This window comes from Brachyhypopomus gauderio, chromosome 14, assembly GCF_052324685.1.
Source record: "Brachyhypopomus gauderio isolate BG-103 chromosome 14, BGAUD_0.2, whole genome shotgun sequence".
Taxonomy (NCBI): domain Eukaryota; kingdom Metazoa; phylum Chordata; class Actinopteri; order Gymnotiformes; family Hypopomidae; genus Brachyhypopomus; species Brachyhypopomus gauderio.
The window spans coordinates 8,918,872-8,939,349 of record NC_135224.1 but is presented as its reverse complement, the minus strand read 5'-3'; the positions used below and the strand labels follow the sequence as shown (position 1 = coordinate 8,939,349).

At 43.6% G+C, this 20,478-nt stretch overlaps 2 protein-coding genes across 5 annotated transcripts; both read left to right on the top strand.

Annotated features, from left to right (window-relative positions):
* The first annotated feature begins 2,316 nt into the window (after window positions 1–2,316).
* Window positions 2,317–3,285, top strand: leap2 (liver-expressed antimicrobial peptide 2). Its single transcript, XM_076973352.1, has 3 exons — window positions 2,317–2,571; window positions 2,889–3,058; window positions 3,146–3,285. The coding sequence occupies exons 1-3, from the start codon at window positions 2,497–2,499 to the stop codon at window positions 3,183–3,185; spliced, it is 285 nt and encodes a 94-aa protein (XP_076829467.1). The 5' UTR covers window positions 2,317–2,496; the 3' UTR covers window positions 3,186–3,285.
* A 2,281-nt stretch (window positions 3,286–5,566) lies between these two features.
* Window positions 5,567–20,385, top strand: phka1a (phosphorylase kinase, alpha 1a (muscle)). Of its 4 annotated transcripts, XM_076972371.1 has the most exons (34): window positions 5,567–6,236; window positions 6,863–7,021; window positions 7,382–7,429; window positions 7,700–7,868; window positions 8,346–8,428; window positions 8,525–8,605; window positions 9,915–10,013; window positions 10,455–10,601; window positions 10,698–10,751; window positions 11,029–11,151; window positions 11,261–11,356; window positions 11,557–11,664; window positions 11,751–11,829; window positions 11,973–12,107; window positions 12,276–12,385; window positions 12,534–12,678; window positions 12,967–13,045; window positions 13,148–13,317; window positions 14,454–14,624; window positions 14,745–14,833; window positions 14,945–15,090; window positions 15,198–15,351; window positions 15,850–15,929; window positions 16,115–16,193; window positions 16,408–16,537; window positions 16,765–16,866; window positions 17,189–17,304; window positions 17,567–17,605; window positions 17,986–18,030; window positions 18,150–18,311; window positions 18,426–18,479; window positions 18,993–19,193; window positions 19,312–19,500; window positions 19,872–20,385. In XM_076972371.1, the coding sequence occupies exons 1-33, from the start codon at window positions 6,159–6,161 to the stop codon at window positions 19,483–19,485; spliced, it is 3,705 nt and encodes a 1,234-aa protein (XP_076828486.1). In that variant the 5' UTR covers window positions 5,567–6,158; the 3' UTR covers window positions 19,486–19,500; window positions 19,872–20,385. The 4 variants fall into 4 exon arrangements, with proteins under 4 accessions (XP_076828486.1, XP_076828488.1, XP_076828485.1 ...); XM_076972373.1 differs by having other exon boundaries at window positions 5,568–5,801; window positions 19,312–20,385; XM_076972370.1 differs by having other exon boundaries at window positions 5,568–6,236; window positions 19,312–20,385.
* The last annotated feature ends 93 nt before the right edge of the window (window positions 20,386–20,478 follow it).

The window sequence follows — 20,478 nt, the reverse complement described above, 5'->3', positions numbered from 1 at the left end:
GGTACCAGAGGTCCATGACCCTGTGGCCCAAGGGGAAGACCTCATTGAATCCCCACAGAGCTCCTCAAATGGTGCAAATGTGGAAACCTCCACCAAAGATCAGAAGGGGGATTTGCCGAGATTATCTACTCTATTAGTGCTGGAGAGCCAGGCTGTTTCCAGCATGCATGTACATTATGACTGACGTATGGTTATGACGATCTTTAGAATTATTCTTGCTGTGCCTGAAAAATGGCTATACTGGAACCAAAACCAATAAATGAGAAAATCGAGAGACAGCAAACCAAGAATGATTTCAAAAGCCCCCCCCCCCCCCCAATTATTAGTTAAATATATGACCCTGATCAGACTTTTAAATGACACACAGTTAGTTCAAACCAGGAAACTGATACCTGCCACCTGATATTCTTGCTCAGTGTTTGTTTGTTTGCGTATCTCTAGTTCTGGGAAAAGTACCGCAAAGAAATTTGATGACACTGTTTACTCTGACATGGAAATGAGTTGCTCTCTGTGTCCCCATTTATTGCCTCTAAATGCTGATTGTTGAGTCACAATCAAATGCTCAAAGGCCAGTTATCCTGTTTAGATTAAGTCCTGTTCATTCGGCTTCTGGAGACGCGCTTCCTGCCCCGTACTCCTTCAGATGTACCCTAACTTTGCTTCCGTCTTTGTGGAGGCATTTTTGTTCTAGCCAAAATACGTTAGGCAAGATGTTCAGGCTTTGGAGTTAATGGTAGAATTTCCAGATATAACCGGTAAGAGGCAGCTGGGTCTGGTGCATGCAAAAGAAGTTCCTGACCATTCTGAAGATGCCCTCTTTTCACAATGGTGCCCGTCTCAGCTTCTTTGAAATTGATCTAAAGCCAGTATGTGCATTTTTCAAGCACCTTGCATGGTACTCTTTCCTGTTTACCTTTTTATTTCTAAAGCGAATTGAAATGTGTCTGTTTCACTTGCAATTAAGCGGATTCCTTACTGATGAGTGACTGTTGTCTGTATGCCAGAAAGGTTTTCACACAGACATCAAAAAGAGATAAACGTGACCTTGGTCAGTGGAACAACAGATACTTCATAAAGAATGCCAGAAATATTTCAACCAAGGACACTGATGAAATGATAAGAATTATTTAAAAAAACAACAACTTCTGGTATAATATTCAAAACATGGAACATCACATCCAGAAAACATTGAGTCACTGTGAACCTTTCCCCCTGTTCTTCTCTTCTTCCCGTTAGTCTGTCACTCTCTGTACCATTGTTCCTCTGTGACTGCCCTCAGATGCCCCCCCTCCCCCCTCGCTGACTCAGTACTAATGATCGTTTAAGGTACCACGCTCTTTACAACACGTTTGTCTTGCAATTAACTCAGGAGAAACTTGCAGCATATTTTCAATATATTTTTTAATCATGTAGAATTACCTTTAGTCGGTCTAGACTAAGTGGAAGGTGAGTCATGAATGGTCTTTTTTGCCATAGTTTATTTGAGCACAGAAGAATGGCTTAGTTGTAAGATTGAATGTATAGGATTAAATGTACGTATACTGGTCTCTGCAGGGTTAGATGATGGAAATTAGTGTGAGCTTTGGGTCCTTGGGACCAAACAGACCCAAAGACCAAATACAGTCTTCCAGTAATGCTGTACTGTGTATCAGTTTAGAGCTTTCGTATCGAGTCGAATTTACAGAGTGTCTTTTACTGCTCTGCAATGTAACTTATACATCAATAAGTTTTTTTAGTTCAGACAATTCAGATGTTGTCCTTGATGTGTGTAAGTTAAACAGGAGGGAGAGATGATTCATAGGCTTTCAACACCCAAAACTAATCAAATAAACAAACAAACAAAAAAAAACCCCAAATATCTTTAAAAATATGTCACAGTATCAAAATACACAGCTAATGACAAATACATATACCATGAATTTAAACAAAATCAGTACTGAGCTTACAAACAGCACTAAAATGCATGTTTACTTTACTGGCCTGCATGTAGCATATGGCTTTGAGTTAAAACAAGATAAAGAAAATCTTTAAGACCAAGCACTGCAGTGTTGGGCATTGCGGTCATGAAGTTCAAAGTCATGGATGTTCATTCCAAAGACTGCCGATGAGAGCCTCGAGGTGAGCATATTTTACCTGCACGTGTCCCCCGTCTTCACCATAGCTCGACCCTTGACCTCTAGGAGTCCTAGCTCCCACTTCCTATAACCCTGACTGCATTCTCGTGAAGGGCCCCAGAGGACTGCTGAACCATGTCGCAAATATTAAGCAAACACATGACGTCACAAACAGATACAAAAAAAGGCAGAGCGACGGAAAGAAGGCAACGAAGAAAGAGGGAGGAAGCAGACCAGAGCAAGCAGACCAGAGCAAGCAGACGGGGCGACTCCGTGGCTCTGACTGGAGAGGACATAAGGCTGTAGACGCGGCCCGTGCAGTCACTGTCGACAAGGTTCACAAAGGTTCTGTAAACGGTGTAGCGAAAGACACGTGCTCACAATGCAGGAGCAAAGTCACTCTCAAGGAAAAGCGTTCGCAGCTGGATGCTTTGTGCTCATGATGCTCATTCAACAGGTAAACCTCTCTCCCTTTTTGCTACTTACACCCCTTCATGTTAATTCTGTCTTAAACGAGTGTTCATTCACATGTTCTCCTTCCAAGTAAAAAAAAAAAACAAATGCATGCTTTTACTAAGTAGCTGAACCAATTTTCTACTAGTTGATTAACTGTTTCTAAGTGTTTAATCCTTCTGCACAGGTGTGACACCTGAAATAAAGCAGAAATGTTACTTTGATAACTATGTTTCATTGTTTACTGTACTTTACTGTGTATTTGTTTCAGATGGCTTATCTGTTCCTGCACTTTAGTATGTGTGTGTACGTGTGTTTCAGGTGGCTACCAGTCCTGTCCCAGACCTGGATGCCAGCTCAGGCTCTGTGCAGAGAGTTGAAAGGTCACTCAGGAGGACCGCCCGTATGACCCCTCTTTGGAGGATCATGGGAACTAAACCCCAAGGAGCCTACTGCCAGAATAACTATGAATGTTCCACTGGAACATGCAAGTATGATCACATGACCTACACTTGGCAATGTTTTCTTCCAACTGTGTACACTCCATGCAAAATGAATGTTCATTATTTTCCTCACAGGAAAGGACACTGTTCCTTTAGCCACCCTCTTCAATCCTAAGAGCGGAGATGGTTTCTTCTTCTGCAGTGAACGTGGCAAAGGCTGCACTGCCTCTTCACAGAGACCTGCGTTTTCCCCCCAGTGGAATCAGATGAAAGGGGCTGAAGCAGTCAGTGCTGAGAGTTTAAGGCAACATGTTAGAAGACAGGCAAAGAAATGCATAGAGCGGACTATGATTGGGTCAGTTGATGGGCACTACAGAGTGGTCAGAGTGTGTTTTAGAAGCAGGTTACTGCCTTACATCATAATTATATGACATCATACACAATGTAAGCTCTCTTCTCTCTTACATGTATCAGCATGGACCTCCTAACCTTAGTGTGTGACATGCAGTCCATTATTACTACGTCTTCTTATGAATAACATTTCTGAGGTTTTGTGACCAAGGACAGCATATCTGATCACAAACTATAAATATATCAGATTTCAGGCGGTGCTAGAGCCGGGGGTATGCATATAATACTGGTTTTCGGGGCACACATCAAGCCTACAACTAAGCTATTTCTTAGATTATGTTTTCTTTGTATTAGGTTATGTTACAAGTTCTGTGCAAGTAGAGACAGCAGCATGTTGTAAGTAAAAACTGTGCGGAGACTGAACCTGTGTCACTGAACTACTGATATCTTGGAAACAGGGAGAAAGTATGAACAGAGGTGCAACGGTGGCCTCTTGCGACTGTTCAAAGTCTCGTTAGACTGTTGCTCATATTGATCCTCCCCTACTCATGGTTTTATTATTATTATTAACATTAAGTACTCTTCACTACTTTTTAATTAACCAGTTGATATGGGGTTTGCATGCATCTTGTCTCACGTGTCGGAACTTATTCTAAGTGGCAGACATTCTATTTATTTTAGTTGTGTTCATTTTATATTCCACTTCCACTATTTCTGTTTGTTCTTAGATGCATTATTACTGAATGTATGAGATTAGGCCTACTGTATGTTTGCATTTTCTACTCTATTCTGCTCGTTTACATATTGGGATATGAAGTTTGAATTCATTCTTAACTAAATAAAGTACTTCATATGAAACACGGTGTGCATGAGTGATATAAATATACGCTGTATGATGTCATGAAAAATTGGCCATGAGAAATTACAGCTAGTTTGACTTTGAAAAGGACTTCTGATGGCTTGCTCAACATTGATAAAACACTTCCGTAGGCCCAGATCTTCCCACAGCTCAACATGCGTGATACTTAAAAATGCGCGAGGCTGTTCCGGTCATAGGGCAAACCATATGGTCATTATTGCACACATGTAAAGTGAATATCCATTGAACATCCTCCCGAGCTGTGTTCTCTCTGAGGCCATAAAGCATCTCAGCAGCGGTGCTGATTGCAAAGCACGTCCCCTCACCATCCATAACAATCTATCTTAAAATAATCATTTCCATCACTGATCCAGAAACAGCGTGCTTACTTTCTGCACATTTCCACATTCATCTAAAGCATCTAAAGGGCAGCCAAACACGTGCAGCACAGAAGAGGAATTAGTGATCAGGGAGCCACAAATCGTGAATTCGGTCCCAGAGGCGAACATATTAAACCCCGTCGGACATTCTGAAATGCGCTTCGGGACCGCGTGCCTGCGTTTTCCTCTTCAGTTTCTCTCTCTTTCTGTTGCAAGCCGATTCATCAGCTCTCCCTAAACCTGCCTGCCAAAAGGAACAGCAGAAACCTAGCCACGGTGACCACGAACATACCATAAAACCTTAATGTACCCGGTAATGTTACTATTTTTCACTTGTCTGTAGGATATTTTCCCACAATACCCAATCGAACAAGATACAGCCTACATGACTTCTGTGGTACTTCTATTGTGCCACTTGTGTTCTGCTGTTTTATAGCTTTAAACCATGTTAAAAGGGACCTTACAATGGTAAATGTTCAGTGGGGAAAGAACTGCTTCAATAAAGTACAAGGGCCACATTAAACAAATGTTCGTTTTCAATGGCTTTTCAGGGCTGTTTTAGCCTCTGTGAACATTTTATATCCTGCACAATGTAGGATTACGTCTTGTCTGTATTAAAAACACCTGCAACTGTTTTCATTGCTTTCAAGGATCAAATAATCTGATTAAGAAAGAAACAGTCGGCATTATAGGTAGCCTATGCAATTTTTTTTCAAACGGAGAAAAATTTGACCTAATTTGAATGGAAATTGTATTGAAGTCATCCTTAACTTCGCAAAATATATTAAATTAAATATTAAATATTACAGCAGAGGTTAAAAATGTATTCAGTGATTCGTGCTGAACATAAGACAGGTTCAGTGCCAATATAGAGTCCAGTCTATGGGGTCTATGTCGCCACTTAGTGGACAGACATGGTACAATTAATTAATTAACAACATTGTCCCGGCAAAGTTAAACAGTATATGTGCTGTCAGTCTTATTTTATGTGGATTTATCTCGCTGGTTGTTTTTACGGTCTAGATTTGAGTTGAGGTCAGCACAAGCCCTAAGCTCGTTCACGCAGCCGAACACCATCATTTGACCGCACGGTGCCCGTTCCGTCTGAAGTTGCTCGTCCACGTGTTCCTCCGTGACCAATGAACCTCCTCAAGACTTGCGGATCCCTCGCACGGCTTCAAGGCGTTCGCCCGAAAACTTGGTACTGCGATGTGAAACCGCGCACACGATATGACATTTTGTTTGGAAATCGCATTATTAAGTCGTTCGGTCTTGGCCATATGCTCTAGGAAGATACAGTCGAGTGTATATTGTTAATGGTTGTTTTGCTCTTCCGGAGTTTACCAGAGTTCTCGTGTTTGTTTATACTCGCGAATTTAGCTGATGATCTCAGAATACGTTCACATTTTAGATACATAAACTCCCCCACGGCAAATCGTCGTCAGCCGACACCTATTTTATGGGAATCATTTGAGGTTCGAAGCACGTTTGAAATCTTTAAAACGATGTCCACGGAAGTATAAGATTACTGAGAACATCGAATAGAAGAAGAGAGAACATGAGGAGTCGGAGCAATTCTGGAGTCAAACTTGACAACTATGCTCGGATAGTGCAACAAACTATCCTTAGCCACCAAGTAAGTAGCTGCATGTCGGGTGGCAAGTTGCATAACACATTTAGTGTGCTAGAACATTTGACAGTCAGGATTATTTATTTATTTATTCACTGTAGCATATGCACAGTTGACACTACGCGAGTATCCGATGGCTCTCAAGGCCTGTAGTATTAACAGTTTGAGTATGGTTTCCAGTAACACCCAGTAACAACTGGCTGCCTTGGGACCAGTGGTCGCATAAACTGACTTTCATTAGCCGTTGGGTCCATTTTACAGCGGCGTTCTGTGTTAGTTTCCCAAGAACTGACACTTCTCGAGAATGTGACACTGTGGCCTGTATTAATTACACTTCTAGAAAGTGAGCATTCAGATTAACGTTTCTATTTCAGAGGTATGGGCTAAGCCAGTCCCCTCAGTCGAGCTGACATTTTAAAAAGGTCACTCAAAATCCTTCAGGTACGGCGGACAGTAATCAAGCCGGTCTATTCTTTCTCTTCAAAATAAAACTGTTTTCTTTTATTTTTAGTTGGATGTGTAGCCAAGTTGACTTATGTTGAATTCAATGACCGTTTAAGTTAATGAAGTCTCATATTGAAAATGATTGTTTTGCTTTTGCAAAGTCACTTATTGTTATTGGTGATTTGCAGGACCCAGTGACAGGACTTCTCCCTGCCAGTGAGGAGCAACCAGACGCCTGGGTGAGAGATAATGTCTACAGCATCATCTCAGTGTGGGCTCTGAGTCTGGCCTACAGGAAGAATGCTGACCGTGACGAGGACAAGGCCAAGGCTTACGAACTGGAGCAGGTAGGGAAAGTGTGTGTGTGGGTGGGGGGGTGCCATGGATGTAAGACCTTGAATGAGTTGCTCTTGCGCAATCCTTGAGTGTGTCAGAGTATCTGTGTTGTATCTTCTGTTACGCAGCTATATTTGGAGGACTCTGGCTGTGTGTGTTTATCTGAATGTAAAATACTACAGTGTAGTGGTGGCTCGGCCAGCCTCAGTAGTGTCATGTTGCACTTTTAAAGAGGAGATTAAAAGGGCAGCGATAATTGTGTGCACAGATGGGTGTGTGCATGTACGTCTTAGTCTTGTGGGTTTTTTTTATTTATTCCCTTTCATCTCTCTCTCCTTCACACTGTTGTTTGTTTCCCTCTATCTCTGTAGAGTGTGGTGAAGCTCATGAGAGGCCTGCTTCAGTGCATAATGCGACAGGTATCGCTGCACATTCCGTTTCCTACCACACCACCAAGTCAGAAACAAGAAACGTATTGATCAGATACCGAACACCCAGTTCCCAGAGCTGGCATTGCTGCCTCAGTTCTCACAAAGGCAGGGTGTTCCAATTCCCCTCGGTGCATTCCAGTCTGCCCTGTCATTCCGGGCAGCGAAGTGTGTACCACCTGGCATGGAAACACTTTGTCTTGTCTGCTCACTGAAGGACTTTTGTTTTTTTTTTTTGGGCTCTCGCGTTTCACTCCGCAGCTGGATAAAGTGGAGAAGTTCAAGCACAGCAAGAGCACCATGGACTGCCTCCACGCCAAGTACAACACCTGCACCTGTGCCACGGTGGTGGGGGACGCAGAGTGGGGTCACCTGCAGATGGATGCCACCTCCCTCTTCCTGCTCTTCCTGGCCCAGATGACCGCCTCAGGTGGGCTGGGCGGTGGCGGGCAGGATCTAAGATGCATCGTGCCATCGTGTTTCCTCTGTTGCAGACTCACGTTACTTGGTTTGACATCCAGGCTTTGGTGAACCCTTTGCTAATCAAAAATAATACGGATCAATTAACTCTGCTGTCAGGAAGAATCCATTAGTGCATTAGAGGAAATATAAAATATGTAACGATGTACTTCTAAGAATATGTCTGTGTTCCTGTAAGGCAAATAGGACAGTAATTGTTTGAAGGAGTTCAGGTTGAATTCACAGGAAAAATAAAGTTCTCACAGAAGAGCTAATATGGCTAACATTAGTTTAATTAGGTGAATAACCTAATGTTTCATTAATTCTTAGAAGCATTCACACATTTGAACTATTCATTTAAAAGTGCATCATGCATTAAAACCCTTGAATCAGTTCCTGACTACTTTGTAAAGGGTGTTAATAAATTGGTGTAATTTGGGTCCCTCAGGGCTGCACATTGTATATACTCAGGATGAAGTGGATTTGGTCCAGAATCTGATGTTCTACATCGAAAGTGCCTACAAAGTGGCAGTAAGTGTCTCTGAGAAACTAGAACCTTGTGGTGCATTCATGTAGATCAGCGTCTGATGACGGACTGACTCTGGTGACTTCTTGTCTGCTTCTCAGGATTATGGAATGTGGGAACGAGGAGACAAGACCAACCAGGGAATCCCTGAGCTCAATGCCAGCTCCGTTGGCATGGCCAAGGTGAGCTTGTTCTGCTTCTTCAAACTGGATTTGTTTGCGTGACGTAAATGCAATAAAAAAAACTATTTTGCTTTGTTATTGTGTTTTATATGTGGATTGATGAGAAAATTATACGTTGAATCCTTTGTAATATGACTCCAAAATGTAGAAACCTTTGATTTGTAACTGATCAACAGCCTTCAGATGTTGGAGGTGGATGTTGGGTGGAGCACCCTCCACGCATTGTGATGAGTTTTCTGGTGTGAGAGTTTGACGTCCGTAGCTTCCAGCTCTTCTTTTAGCCAGTTTATTGTGCCTGCTGGGTATGTGATGACTGGCATGGCATACATGTTTGATGTCATTATTTTCCGTCAGTGGACTCTTTACGACCTGCTTTACCTTTTAGATCTTGGATGTTGCAGTCCATATTTTTTCTGCCTCGTGATTCCCATGTGATTGGAAAATCTATTTGCAGTTGTCCTCCAGATCCGCTACAGAGCCTCATGAAGTCCAATTGGCTGTGTCCTAATCACCTTTCCTCTTAAAACACTTGTCAACTGCACCTCCCAATTCCGAATGATCTTCCTGAGTCCGTGTTGTAGATCCTGGTGATGAGAGAGACTGAGTGTTCCTTTCACTCGTATTCATGATTTGGCTTCTGGTGAACAATGGTGGGAGCAGTGTATTCCCTTGTACTTTACAGTCACCTGAGTACTTGTATTTGAGTGTTTTTGAGTGTATTTTGAGTGTTTTCATCCAGTGTCCCACTGGGTTTTGGTCTTATTTACTTTATCTGACCAGATTTGCATGACGTTTGAGAGGTCAAGCAGTTTTTCTTGTCTGTCATTGTCACTCTCTCCATTTCAAGTACACTCTCTCACACACCTATAAACCTAGACAAACACAGTGCTTTCCAGCTTTTACTATGAACAGCTGAGAATGTAGCTATTGGCGGGACACAAGGTCTCATGCATTGAACCCCCGTGACACTGTTGTTGCTGTGTGTGATCTAACATGACCTCAGCATGACTCCCTCACTCTCAGGACGGGAACCCTTTAACCCCACAGCTCCTAAACTGCAGCCAATTGCAGTATGCAGTAAACCCAGCTGTTCATATTCCTTTACCATATGTAGTGGGAGTGCAATATCCCACGTGTTTAAGGGACTCCCTGTGCTTGTTTCCTGCTAGAGTGAAATACCGTGATGGCACTTCAAAGTGAAAAGGCCCTGATTCTCACGTCAGTCTCCAGCTTTCTTAAACGCATCGAGTGAATCCTAGCTTATTAAACAGAAATCCGTGTTTGAACAAAGTGCCTTTTTGGTTTGTAGGCAGCACTAGAGGCCCTGGATGAGCTCAACTTGTTTGGGGCCAAAGGAGGGCCAAGCTCGGTTGTCCACGCTCTGCCGGACGACATCCAACACTGTCAGGTACACACGCACACAGGTCTCAACAGGTCTTGAAGAAATGTAGACCCTCCATCTACTTGTTTGTATGTGTATTTGTGTTTAAAGTGTGCCTTTATTTTAGATACAGAACATATTATACATTTGAATCGAACTTTAATTGCATGTACTCTTAGTTTTTTATCGTTTCGGTTGTTGAATTTAACAGATACTAAATGGCTCCTATGATTTCTATGGTTTGAATGTAATAACCATTTTAAAAAACAATCCCAGGAAACCACTAAACTGTACAGTTAAGTGTTTTTCAAGCTCCAACCCCACCTATCCCTGATAATTAGTAAGTTTGAACCGTGAGCTGGGGATCACTAGTCTGTGTTTTATCCCACCAGGTTCTGAGGTCCAAACTCCTGCCATGTGCTTTTGGTGTGATCCTAGCTGCTGTGTATGTTTGTTTTTTTTCTCCAGTCCATTCTCAACTCCATGCTGCCCAGAGCCTCCACATCCAAAGAGATTGACGCTGGCGTCCTCGCCATCATTTCCTATCCAGCTTTTGCAGTGGAGGACCTCGAGTTAGTCAACATCACCAAGGAGGAAATTATTTCCAAGCTACAGGTAGGAGGCGCTGTAGCTGAATGCACCATTATGGTTGGTGTTTATTGTGCCCTCTCGGTCCTTTTGACACTCTGGCCATGCCTCCATTTTACGTAGGGGCGATATGGCTGCTGTCGGTTTCTTAGAGATGGTCATAAAACACCTAAAGAGGTAGGAATTATGTATGCCCACTACGTAAACATGGACCCCATGTATACGTAAATATGCAAAATACATGAACACGGACTCAATATATATGTAAATTTCAGATAAATGACAAATATGAATTCATTATCTGCTTTCTCAAATCTAAAATACTTGGGAAATAATGGTTATTGAAAGATCAGGCATTTCGATGAGGCTGCATTATCACCTTCACTTAGCTTCCTGACATCAACATGTTCATTGTGCCTCTGTCCCCTATTTCGTCTGACTGTCCTCTCCCCAGGACCCACACAGGCTGTACTACGAGTCTGCTGAGCTTAAACTGTTTGAGAACATTGAATGTGAGTGGCCGCTCTTCTGGACCTACTTCATTTTGGATGGCATCTTCATAAACAGTCCAGAGCAGGTATAAACCGTCGGACAATGTAAAGAGAATATCAACACTGAAATTCTCCTAGACACGAGAGACTCTGCCTTGGTTTAATTGAGAGTCTGATTGGCACGTGTCCCCCCAGGTCCAGGAGTACAGAGAAGCACTGGAAGGGATTCTGATCAAACAGAAAGATGGCATACGTCTGCTGCCAGAGCTCTACAGTGTGCCGCCTGATCGCGTAAGACGCCTTCACTCCGGAGGGTGTAGTATCTGCAATTTCCCCTCGGGGATCAATAAAGTATTCTGATTCTGATTAAACCCAAACGGCATTAACGCTTATGTGATCAGTGAATCGGATGACATTTTAAGAGCTTTAACAATCAAATAGTCATTGATCTCAATTGATATCAATGTGTTTTGTTGGGTATATGTCCCCAGGTGGATGAAGAATATGTTAACCCTCATTCTGTGGAGAGGATTCCTATGGGTAAATGCCCTCTCAAGTGGGGCCAGTCCCTCTACATTCTGGGAAACCTGCTGGCAGAGGTGGGAGGTCTCTCAACTTGCGGTTCTTGGATGTATTTGTGTTTTGGGGTTAAGATAGGACTGACAAATTTCTGATCTCCATTCAGGGCTTCTTGGCTCCTGGAGAAATAGACCCACTCAATCGGCGGTTCTCCACAATCCCCAAGCCTGACGTGGTTGTCCAAGGTTGTCCTAAGCTCCATTTACGACTGTCGGATTGCAGTTATTTTTTGTGAATAAGCATCTGTTCTGTTTTCGACATAGTAAACGGCCCGGTTTTTGTGATGTTCTAAGTTTTGGGACTTTGGGTTCTTATTGGCATTGGACAGTATCCATCCTGGCTGAGAATGATGAGATTAAAGGACTGCTCTTGAAGAACGGGATCGAAGTGGAGATGGTGGGAGACATCCACCCCATCAGAGTGCAGCCCTCTCGAGTTCTAAGCCACATCTATGCCAGGCTAGGTATGCAGCCAAAATGAATAAATACATTTAAAATATATATTTAAAGGTCTGCATTCACTTTTGTTCACATTTGATCACCGTTCAGCCTAAATTAAATAAATTCGGTTTTCTTTCATTGTGGAACTGTGTTTGACTCATCCAGGAAGTACAATTTTCTTTTTCCCAAAGGGCGTAACGAGAGGCTGGGGCTGACGGGGAGGCCATACCGCAGGATCGGTGTGTTGGGAACCTCTAAGCTCTACGTGATCCGCAACACTATCTTCACCTTTACACCTCAGGTGCTGATCTAGACGGTGCTTGGGAATGCTTAGACTTGCCATCACGAATTCACAAAACTCTTTTCACATATGGTCAGATGTGAAAGACTTTGGCGTAACGCTTCCTTCTCTGTGGGTTTTGTGGGCCTGTGTTTTTCTCTCCTGGTAGTTCATCGATCACCAGCAGTTCTATCTGGCCCTGGATAACAGGATGATTGTGGAGATGCTGCGTACAGACCTGTCCTATCTGGCCTCTCGCTGGAGGATGACTGGCCGGCCCACTGTCACTTTCCCTGTCTCCCAGACCATGCTGAGTAAGTCGAGCTGAACCAACCTGGGGGTCGGTGTAGCTCGTTTCTGCTCACTTGAGGAGTATTAAAACTGATTTCAGTGTTAAAATAGAACAGTGTTAAAATAGTCCCTGCCTGCATGAATTTTTTATTCTCTTTTCAAAACCCGGACCACACAAACACGGCAAATCTCAAGCATGACTTTTCTAGATGAATTCTGTTATCAGATGCAAAGCACTTTGTAAGTTGCTCTGCATAAGAGCGTCTGCTAAATGCCCTACATATAAATGTAAAACCTTACACTCCTTTCAGCTGAAGACCACACAGACCTAGACCCTGCGGTGCTGGCCACACTCAAGAAGCTCCAGGACGGCTACTATGGAGGAGCAAGGTAGGTCTGCGCTGATAAAGACCTTCTGGTAACTTCTCCTCTGTCCACAGTCCACACAGGTGTTTAAATGTCTCACACCTGCCTTCCTTGCTTTTCTTATAGGATACAGACTGGAAAGCTGTCGGAGTTCCTGACCACTTCCTGTTTTGCTCGTCTGAGCTTCCTGGATAGCAGCAGGGTACGCAGTAGCAGCATGGGCTGGGACGAGTACGAAGATGATGGAGATGGCTCCTTCAGTCAAGGCAGTCAGCATGACCTCCACATTAATGATGGTAAAGACCACGGGTGTATCACATGTAATTGTATACAGACCAGACACGAGTGAAAAGTGAAGCCTCTGTGAGTCAGCTGCCCTCTAGTGGCTGGCTGCAGTACAACTTTTAACCCCGCCCATTCCCATGTAAGTGAACGGGCCGGCGAGAAACTTCGAATTTTTATTACACGTAAAATAAGTTTTTTGAGCAATTATATTTTGTCAATTCACCCCATTGCGTTAGTATCTCTCCCAGTGTTTTTCTCTACAGTAAACAGATTTTATAGAAGTTATTAAGTGTTATGATGAGGGGTGTGGCGATAAGGTGATTGACAGTTAATAGCTGCGTTGGCTGACATCTCAAACGTGACGCTCAAACGTGAACGCGCTCAACATCAAAACTCTCTACAGCAAAACTCTCGACAGCAGTATTAAAACCTTTTACCTTTGTTTATTTTGTAAAACGTCAAAAGTGTCTATACTGGTGGGCGTATCCTAATGTTGGGGCGGAGATACGGTCTCTGGCGGAGATACTGTACTGCCTACAGGTTCTAATGCGCATGCTCTAGCTCCAATTTTCATCTACTACGCAAGCGCATCCAAGATGGCGGTGTCCGTGCGGCCATCTTGGTGGCTTCAAAAGTTCACAATGGGAGTCAACGGCGACGTACCATCCATTATATATACAGTCACTGATACAGACACACATTTGATGCCCCTGAAATGTATGGCTTTCTTTCTTTTAATTAATGGTTTCACACTGTAAAGCAACTCCACATGCTGTGTTGTATGTGCTAAAACAATAACTTTGCAGTTGCATTTAGTTAAATATGTATTAGTTCTCATAACATTTTATCAAAACTGATGCATTAAATCAGTGAGAACAATATTACCAATGCTATCCTCACCCAGGTCGGTCTGCTCCTCATTCCCATCCCTTACCTTTTCATAACATGCTTATATTCTTATCTGTTGCTGTCTAATGTCTCTGCCATCATTACAAGACAAGCTCACAATTCTGGAGTCTAATAGAGCAGTGGGGTGTGATTTCATGCAAAACTCCCAAAACAAAAACATACACTCCTATGTTTCACTGAATGGAATTAAGCATGAGTTTAGGTTCTCTCTCTCTCTCTGTCTCTGTCTCTCTCTCAGATTCTGATGACCTAGCTCAGTATTTAGACCAGCTCTTAGCTACAGCAGTGCCACACCGGGGGCTGAGAACAGAGGGTGGGACCTCTGGACTCATCCGTTTCAAGGCTGCAGCTACAAAGACCAGGGAGATGGTGTCTCTGGTGAACAAGGCCAAAGAGCTCCACATCCACAGTTAGCACAACTCTCACTACTTTGACTTCTAGTCTGACCTCCAGCTCATTTCACTGTGCATGTATAAGGTGTGTAGAGGGTGAAGGCCAGTGATTCTCACTCCCTTCTTTATCATTTTAGATGTGCTCATGTATCTGCCTACTAAGCTCTTCCGTTCTCCTCAACCTTCTCTTAATCTCAAAGACTCATTTGGATCAGAAACTAGCCAGGTATACACACACATACACGCACGCGCACACACACACACACACACACACACATACAAATGATAACAAAAAAGAAGAGAAAAGAAGGTTTCTGCTACCTGTTTTCTCCTACAGCCTCCTGAGGTGGTTCTGTCAATAGACCGTAACCTGCCCCGTGGTTCTGACGGAGCTATAGACTACATGGCCCTGGCTCAGCTCCTCAAAGACACACAGAGTCTCCAGGACCAGGCAGACATCCTCTATATCCTCTTTAAAGACAAGTCAGCACCGTTTTACCTGCTCTCACCTGCTCTCGAGCTCGGTTTTAACATCCGGGAGCTTCCCAACCTTAATTCCTGCGTGGTTTTTTGCGCTTGCCCATTCTCAGGGGGATGGAGTGGGACACGGAGGTGAACGGTCCAGGCAGCACCGTACACAGGCTGCTTCTGGAGCTCTACGGGAAGGCTGGAGACTTGCGCTGCTGGGGTCTCGTCCGCGTGATCTCGGGAATGCTCCGCATGAAAGTGGAGGAGCTGGACTGGGTCAGGCAACCACACCCCACCATCAGACACCAAGCCCAGGCTTTGAGTGTGACAACTTCAGACTTTCCATTATAATAGTATAGCAGTGACTGGTTGTGGAACCAGATTTGAATTGATCCTCATCTGGTTAATATAACCTCGTACAACCTTAATTATTTTTTTATATAACCTTCTGGCTACTTTAGGAATTTCTCTACTTAGCTTTGACTGCCACATTAGAAAATCACAAGTAGAAAATGAATTCAAAGTGTAGAAAACTATAGAAAAAAAGTTCCAGTTCTGTTGTGGACAACAATACTTTAGTGTAATAGGTATAACACAGCCTGCCATTCACCTGAATATCACATATATGGTATGCAGATCTTGTAGCTGTGCGTGTAGTGTCCTCTGCTCTTGATATAGTTTATAACGGATTGATTCCTGCAGGGATCAATAAGGTATCTGTCCATCTTTCTTTCTTCATCATTTGCTTTTTGTGGTATATGGATGTGTCTGCAGGCCTGTTCTGATTTGCTGGCGCATCAGAAGCATCTAACAGTGGGTTTACCTCCTGAGCCGCGGGAGAAGACCATTACTGCGTGAGTATAGACAGAGCATGAACAACATTCACCAGGAGGTTCTTCACAATGCGCAGCTTTACTTACAAAGCCGGTTTCTAACAAAGGTGGTCATTTTTAAGCTCTGATGAAATTGGGTAGCTATCTTTCACCTTTGTGTCTATTAAGGAAAAGTGTATATGTGGGTGATGTGTGTTCCACTGCAGGCCTATGTCACCTGATCAGCTGGCTAAACTCATAGATCAGGCCAGTGAGAACAACATAACCATTGCTATCCTCACCCAGGTCAGCCCACTCCCCTCCCCCATTACCTTACGTACACCTGTCTGATATTATTGTATTATTGTTTCATTTTATGATTGTGAGTATGATGTGTATTAGCACAGGTGTGGTGGTCATGGTTCTGCAATTCCTGTGTGTGTGTGTGTGTGTGTGTGTGTGTGTGTGTGTGTGTGTGTGTGTGTGTGTGTGTGTGTGTGTGTGTGTGTGTGTGTAACAGGAGATTATGGTGTACCTAGCGATGAGCATCAGGACCCAGCCAGGTCTCTTCAGTGAAATGTTCAGACTTAGAATCGGCCTCATCATTCAGGTCATGGCCACTGAACTGGCCCAGTCACTCAACTGTTCTGGTACAACCTTTGTTCTAGAATGTTCTGTATTTTCTTTGAATTAATATACTATGTATGATTTTCCATACTGTATTAAGAAAGCTATGTGTCTAATATTGTCTATGTATTTACCAAATAAAACAAAAATACAATATAAAAGAAATTTAGTAAAAGAGCTGAAGTTAGAAAAAACTTTAAGGGAATAAGGCATGGCACCTGTTAATTGTGCGTGCGTGTGTGTGTTTTAGGTGAGGAGGCCACAGAGAGTCTCATGAGTCTCAGTCCTTCTGAGCTGAAGAATCTGCTACATAACATCCTTAGTGGCAAAGAGTTTGGTGTGCAGAAGAGTGGTTAGTCGCTTTCTCCTTCTCTTGCTTCTGATAGTTTACTTGAAGTGATGTGTGTCTATCTGTGTGTGAAGGAAGTGATGTGTGTCTATATGTGTGTGAAGGAAGTGATGTGTGCATATCAACATGCATGTGCGGTGCATTTTGTATTGGACTTTATCAAATTTGATAGACGAGAGCACAATTTGATATTCTGTGGAAATCCCCGTTTTTCACAGGGATTTTTCTGTTTGCTCAAGTGTGTGTGTGTGTGTGTGTGTGTGTGTGTGTGTGTGTGTGTGTGTGTGTGTGTGTGTGTGTGTGTGTGTTTTGACCTGTGGTCTAGTCCGCTCAGTGGACACGGGTGTAAGCCCTGCCATCTCCATCCATGAGGTGGGTAACGTGGGTGCCACAAAGAGTGAGCGTGTGGGCATCAGCAAACTGAAGAGCGATATGAAACTGGTGAGAACCCGAAACATTCAGGTGCAACATTCCCCAGTGGATTTAGACCACACCTACAGCAGGACACGACCCACAGCAGGACGTGATCCACAGCATTACCTAGTTCAGGACATGACGCTCAGCAGGACATGACGCACAGCAGGACATGACGCACAGCATTACCTAGTTCAGGACATGACCCACAGCACTGGCGCTGGCTGTTGTAACTAGTCATGGCTCCGGTGTGAGCGGTACAAACGTGTGTGGTGTGTCTCGTCTGCAGCTGGAGGAGAGCAGATACTCTTGGTCGGCTCAGACTCAGGTGATGATGTCAGATGTGCTCCACTCTGATCCAGCCTAGATCAAAAATGATTTTTGTGTTGATTCATATTTATAGAGGCCTGTGTACTAATATTGTTTGGAATAATTCAGTACACATAATTTGGTGGTGTTGGCAAATATCTGCACTGCAGATTCACACGTGGGGTAATCGTTCATGTAACTCAAAAGTAAATAACAGAGCAAATGAATTTATTTTTTCCCTGCTTTCACTGGGGCTGCAAATACACGGTGGTCTGGTGGTAGTATGCTTGCGGTGTTTGAGTATAATTGCTCCTGAAAATGATGCAGTGGGTGGTGCTACATCCAGCAGACATGGACTTTGTAAAGTGACGCATATGCACCGTTTTTCTTCCTCCACAGACAATACCAGCACACTCCGTCGACACTGAGCACATCGAGTCTGGGGTAAGAGCTCGACCTTCATTCCATTTCAGCACAGTCAGTGTTATTTTACTGCTCAACGCTTGAACAAGGGCATTCTGGGACATTGCTGACGCGGGCATGTTGTCTTCTGTGGCTGCCAGAGATCTCAGCTGCCCTCGCCCGTCTCGTGTGACGGCTCTGTGAGCCTGCCCGTGGCACGGGACAGCCGTCAGGGACAGTGGCTACGTCGCAGGAGGCTGGACGGAGCCCTCAACAGGGTGCCTGTGGGCTTCTACCAGAAGGTCTGGAAGATTCTGCAAAAGGTTAGCAAGGGTTGCTCTGGCAAACAGGTCGGGGTCTGTGAGTAAGAGGAATTGTGACACTCTGAATGGCGCAAATGATGTCAGCTTTTTTTTCCCTCACCCCTACTCCAATAGTGTCATGGGCTTTCCATCGAAGGCTACGTGCTTCCGTCATCAACTACGAGAGAGGTGGGACATTAGTGTCTGGAGACACACGGGACACGAGGGACGTTTTTTTGTTTGTTTTTGGGACTGGAGATGAAGTGTTACTAGATGGGAGGCATAGATGATGCTTGCTGTCTTCATGGGCTAGTGTGGTTCAGCCCATTTAAGAGCTCTGAACACATGTCCGATGTGGGTGAGCTCTGTGGAAAGTGTTGGGTGTGTGAGGTGTGGGTGAGCTCTGTGGAAAGTATTGGGTGTGTGAGGTGTGGGTGAGCTCTGTGGAAAGTGTTGGGTGTGTGAGGTGTGGGTGAGTTCTGTGGAAAGTGTTGGGTATGTAAGCTCCTAGAGGAAGCTTGGCAGTCCTAGTAATAGCCACTACATCAGCATGGCACTTGTTCTCAACATTGAAAATCCATTCTGTCTGCCCCTGTTGTGCACTTACATGAGAAATACAATTAAGCTTAATTGTTTTACCATACAACCCATACCTGGTGTTTGTAAGTTAACTAGCGTTATGTGTTTTGTCCCTCCCTCCAGATGACGCCCGGTGAGATCAAGTTTGCGGTGCATGTGGAGACCGTGCTGAACCGTGTGCCTCAGCCTGAGTACAGGCAGCTGCTGGTAGAGGCCATCCTGGTGCTCACCATGTTGGCTGACGTGGACATCCACAGCATCGGCAGCATCATACATGTGGAGAAGATTGTCCACATGGCCAATGACATGTTCTACCAGGACCAGGTGTGTGTGTGTGTGTGTGTGTGTGTGTGTGTGTGTGTGTGTGTGTGAATGCATGTTTGTGTTCTCTATTACAACAAACACGCATCACTAATCCTTCTCCCTTCCTGTCCCCATGCAGAAAGCTCTAAATGCTGGCGAGAACATTTTGGTAAGAGACCAGTCTACAGGCATCTGCCAGCTGCTGTACGATACTGCCCCCAGTGGCCGCTTTGGCACCATGACCTACCTCACCAGGGCTGTGGCTAGTTACGTCCAGGACTTCCTGCCCAGTGGTGCATGTGCTTTGCAGTGATGCCCAGTTTAACCAGTAAGAGGTTTTAAAGTGGTCAGACAAACTATGTATTAGATTATTTCATTGAATAGTATGTAAACAAACGCACAACTTCATGCCAGCCATGAGGAAAGCCATTTCAGTGGAAAGTCACGTATTGGCTGTAGTGGCTGCGTTCATCTGGGCCGGTCTGGCCAAACCTGCAATACTAAATGACTGTAGTGGAGTGTCAGTGTGAGGTGCATTTTTAATTTACATTCGTTCAGATATTAAATAACAAGACCGTAGTTTATATACAAATTGCGTGTGTTTACATGTTGACGTTGCAGTCTAGTCTGTACTGTTAGTTCACTGACGATGATGTTTAAATGTACTTGCCCTTGTAAATGTCCGTGTGAATGTTCTAGGTCCGGCAGCTTTGCAGAGATGTGCAAATGAGCTCTTTCCTTCCTTGCCCTTTCTTTAAACCAGGCGACAATCTCGAATCATCTGAAGTCGACTGATGAATGGTTAATAACAACTTCTTAATTTCAGAATTGTGTCAAATGAAGGTTTTACTGAGGGATCTGTCTTTTTGTTTCTTTGATCAGCATGTTTTTGTTTTGGGTGTTTTTTTTTTGTTTGTTTTTTTTGGTTTGATAATGTTTTTGTAATGTCTTCTTAAATTTACTTTTACACATTAGTAAAATAATTTAGTTCCTTCAGGCTGTAATATGCTTGAATGCCTTAATTTAATTGAATATTGAATTCAACAAATGTTTTCTTTTAAATAGTATAAGTAACATGCTCTGAACATAATAGTGAGGTGGATCTGTAATAGATAATAGTTTTGTCTGGTAATAAAATGCTATTAATTGTCCACATGTGCTGGGTATTGTAGCTGCTTTTGACAGAAATAAAACCATATAACATTTGAAACTACTAACATGTTATTGTTTTTATGAAGTGATTTTTAAATTTTTCTATAAAGTACAGCTAACATGATATGGAGAATCAAATTGCTTTGTAGTCCTC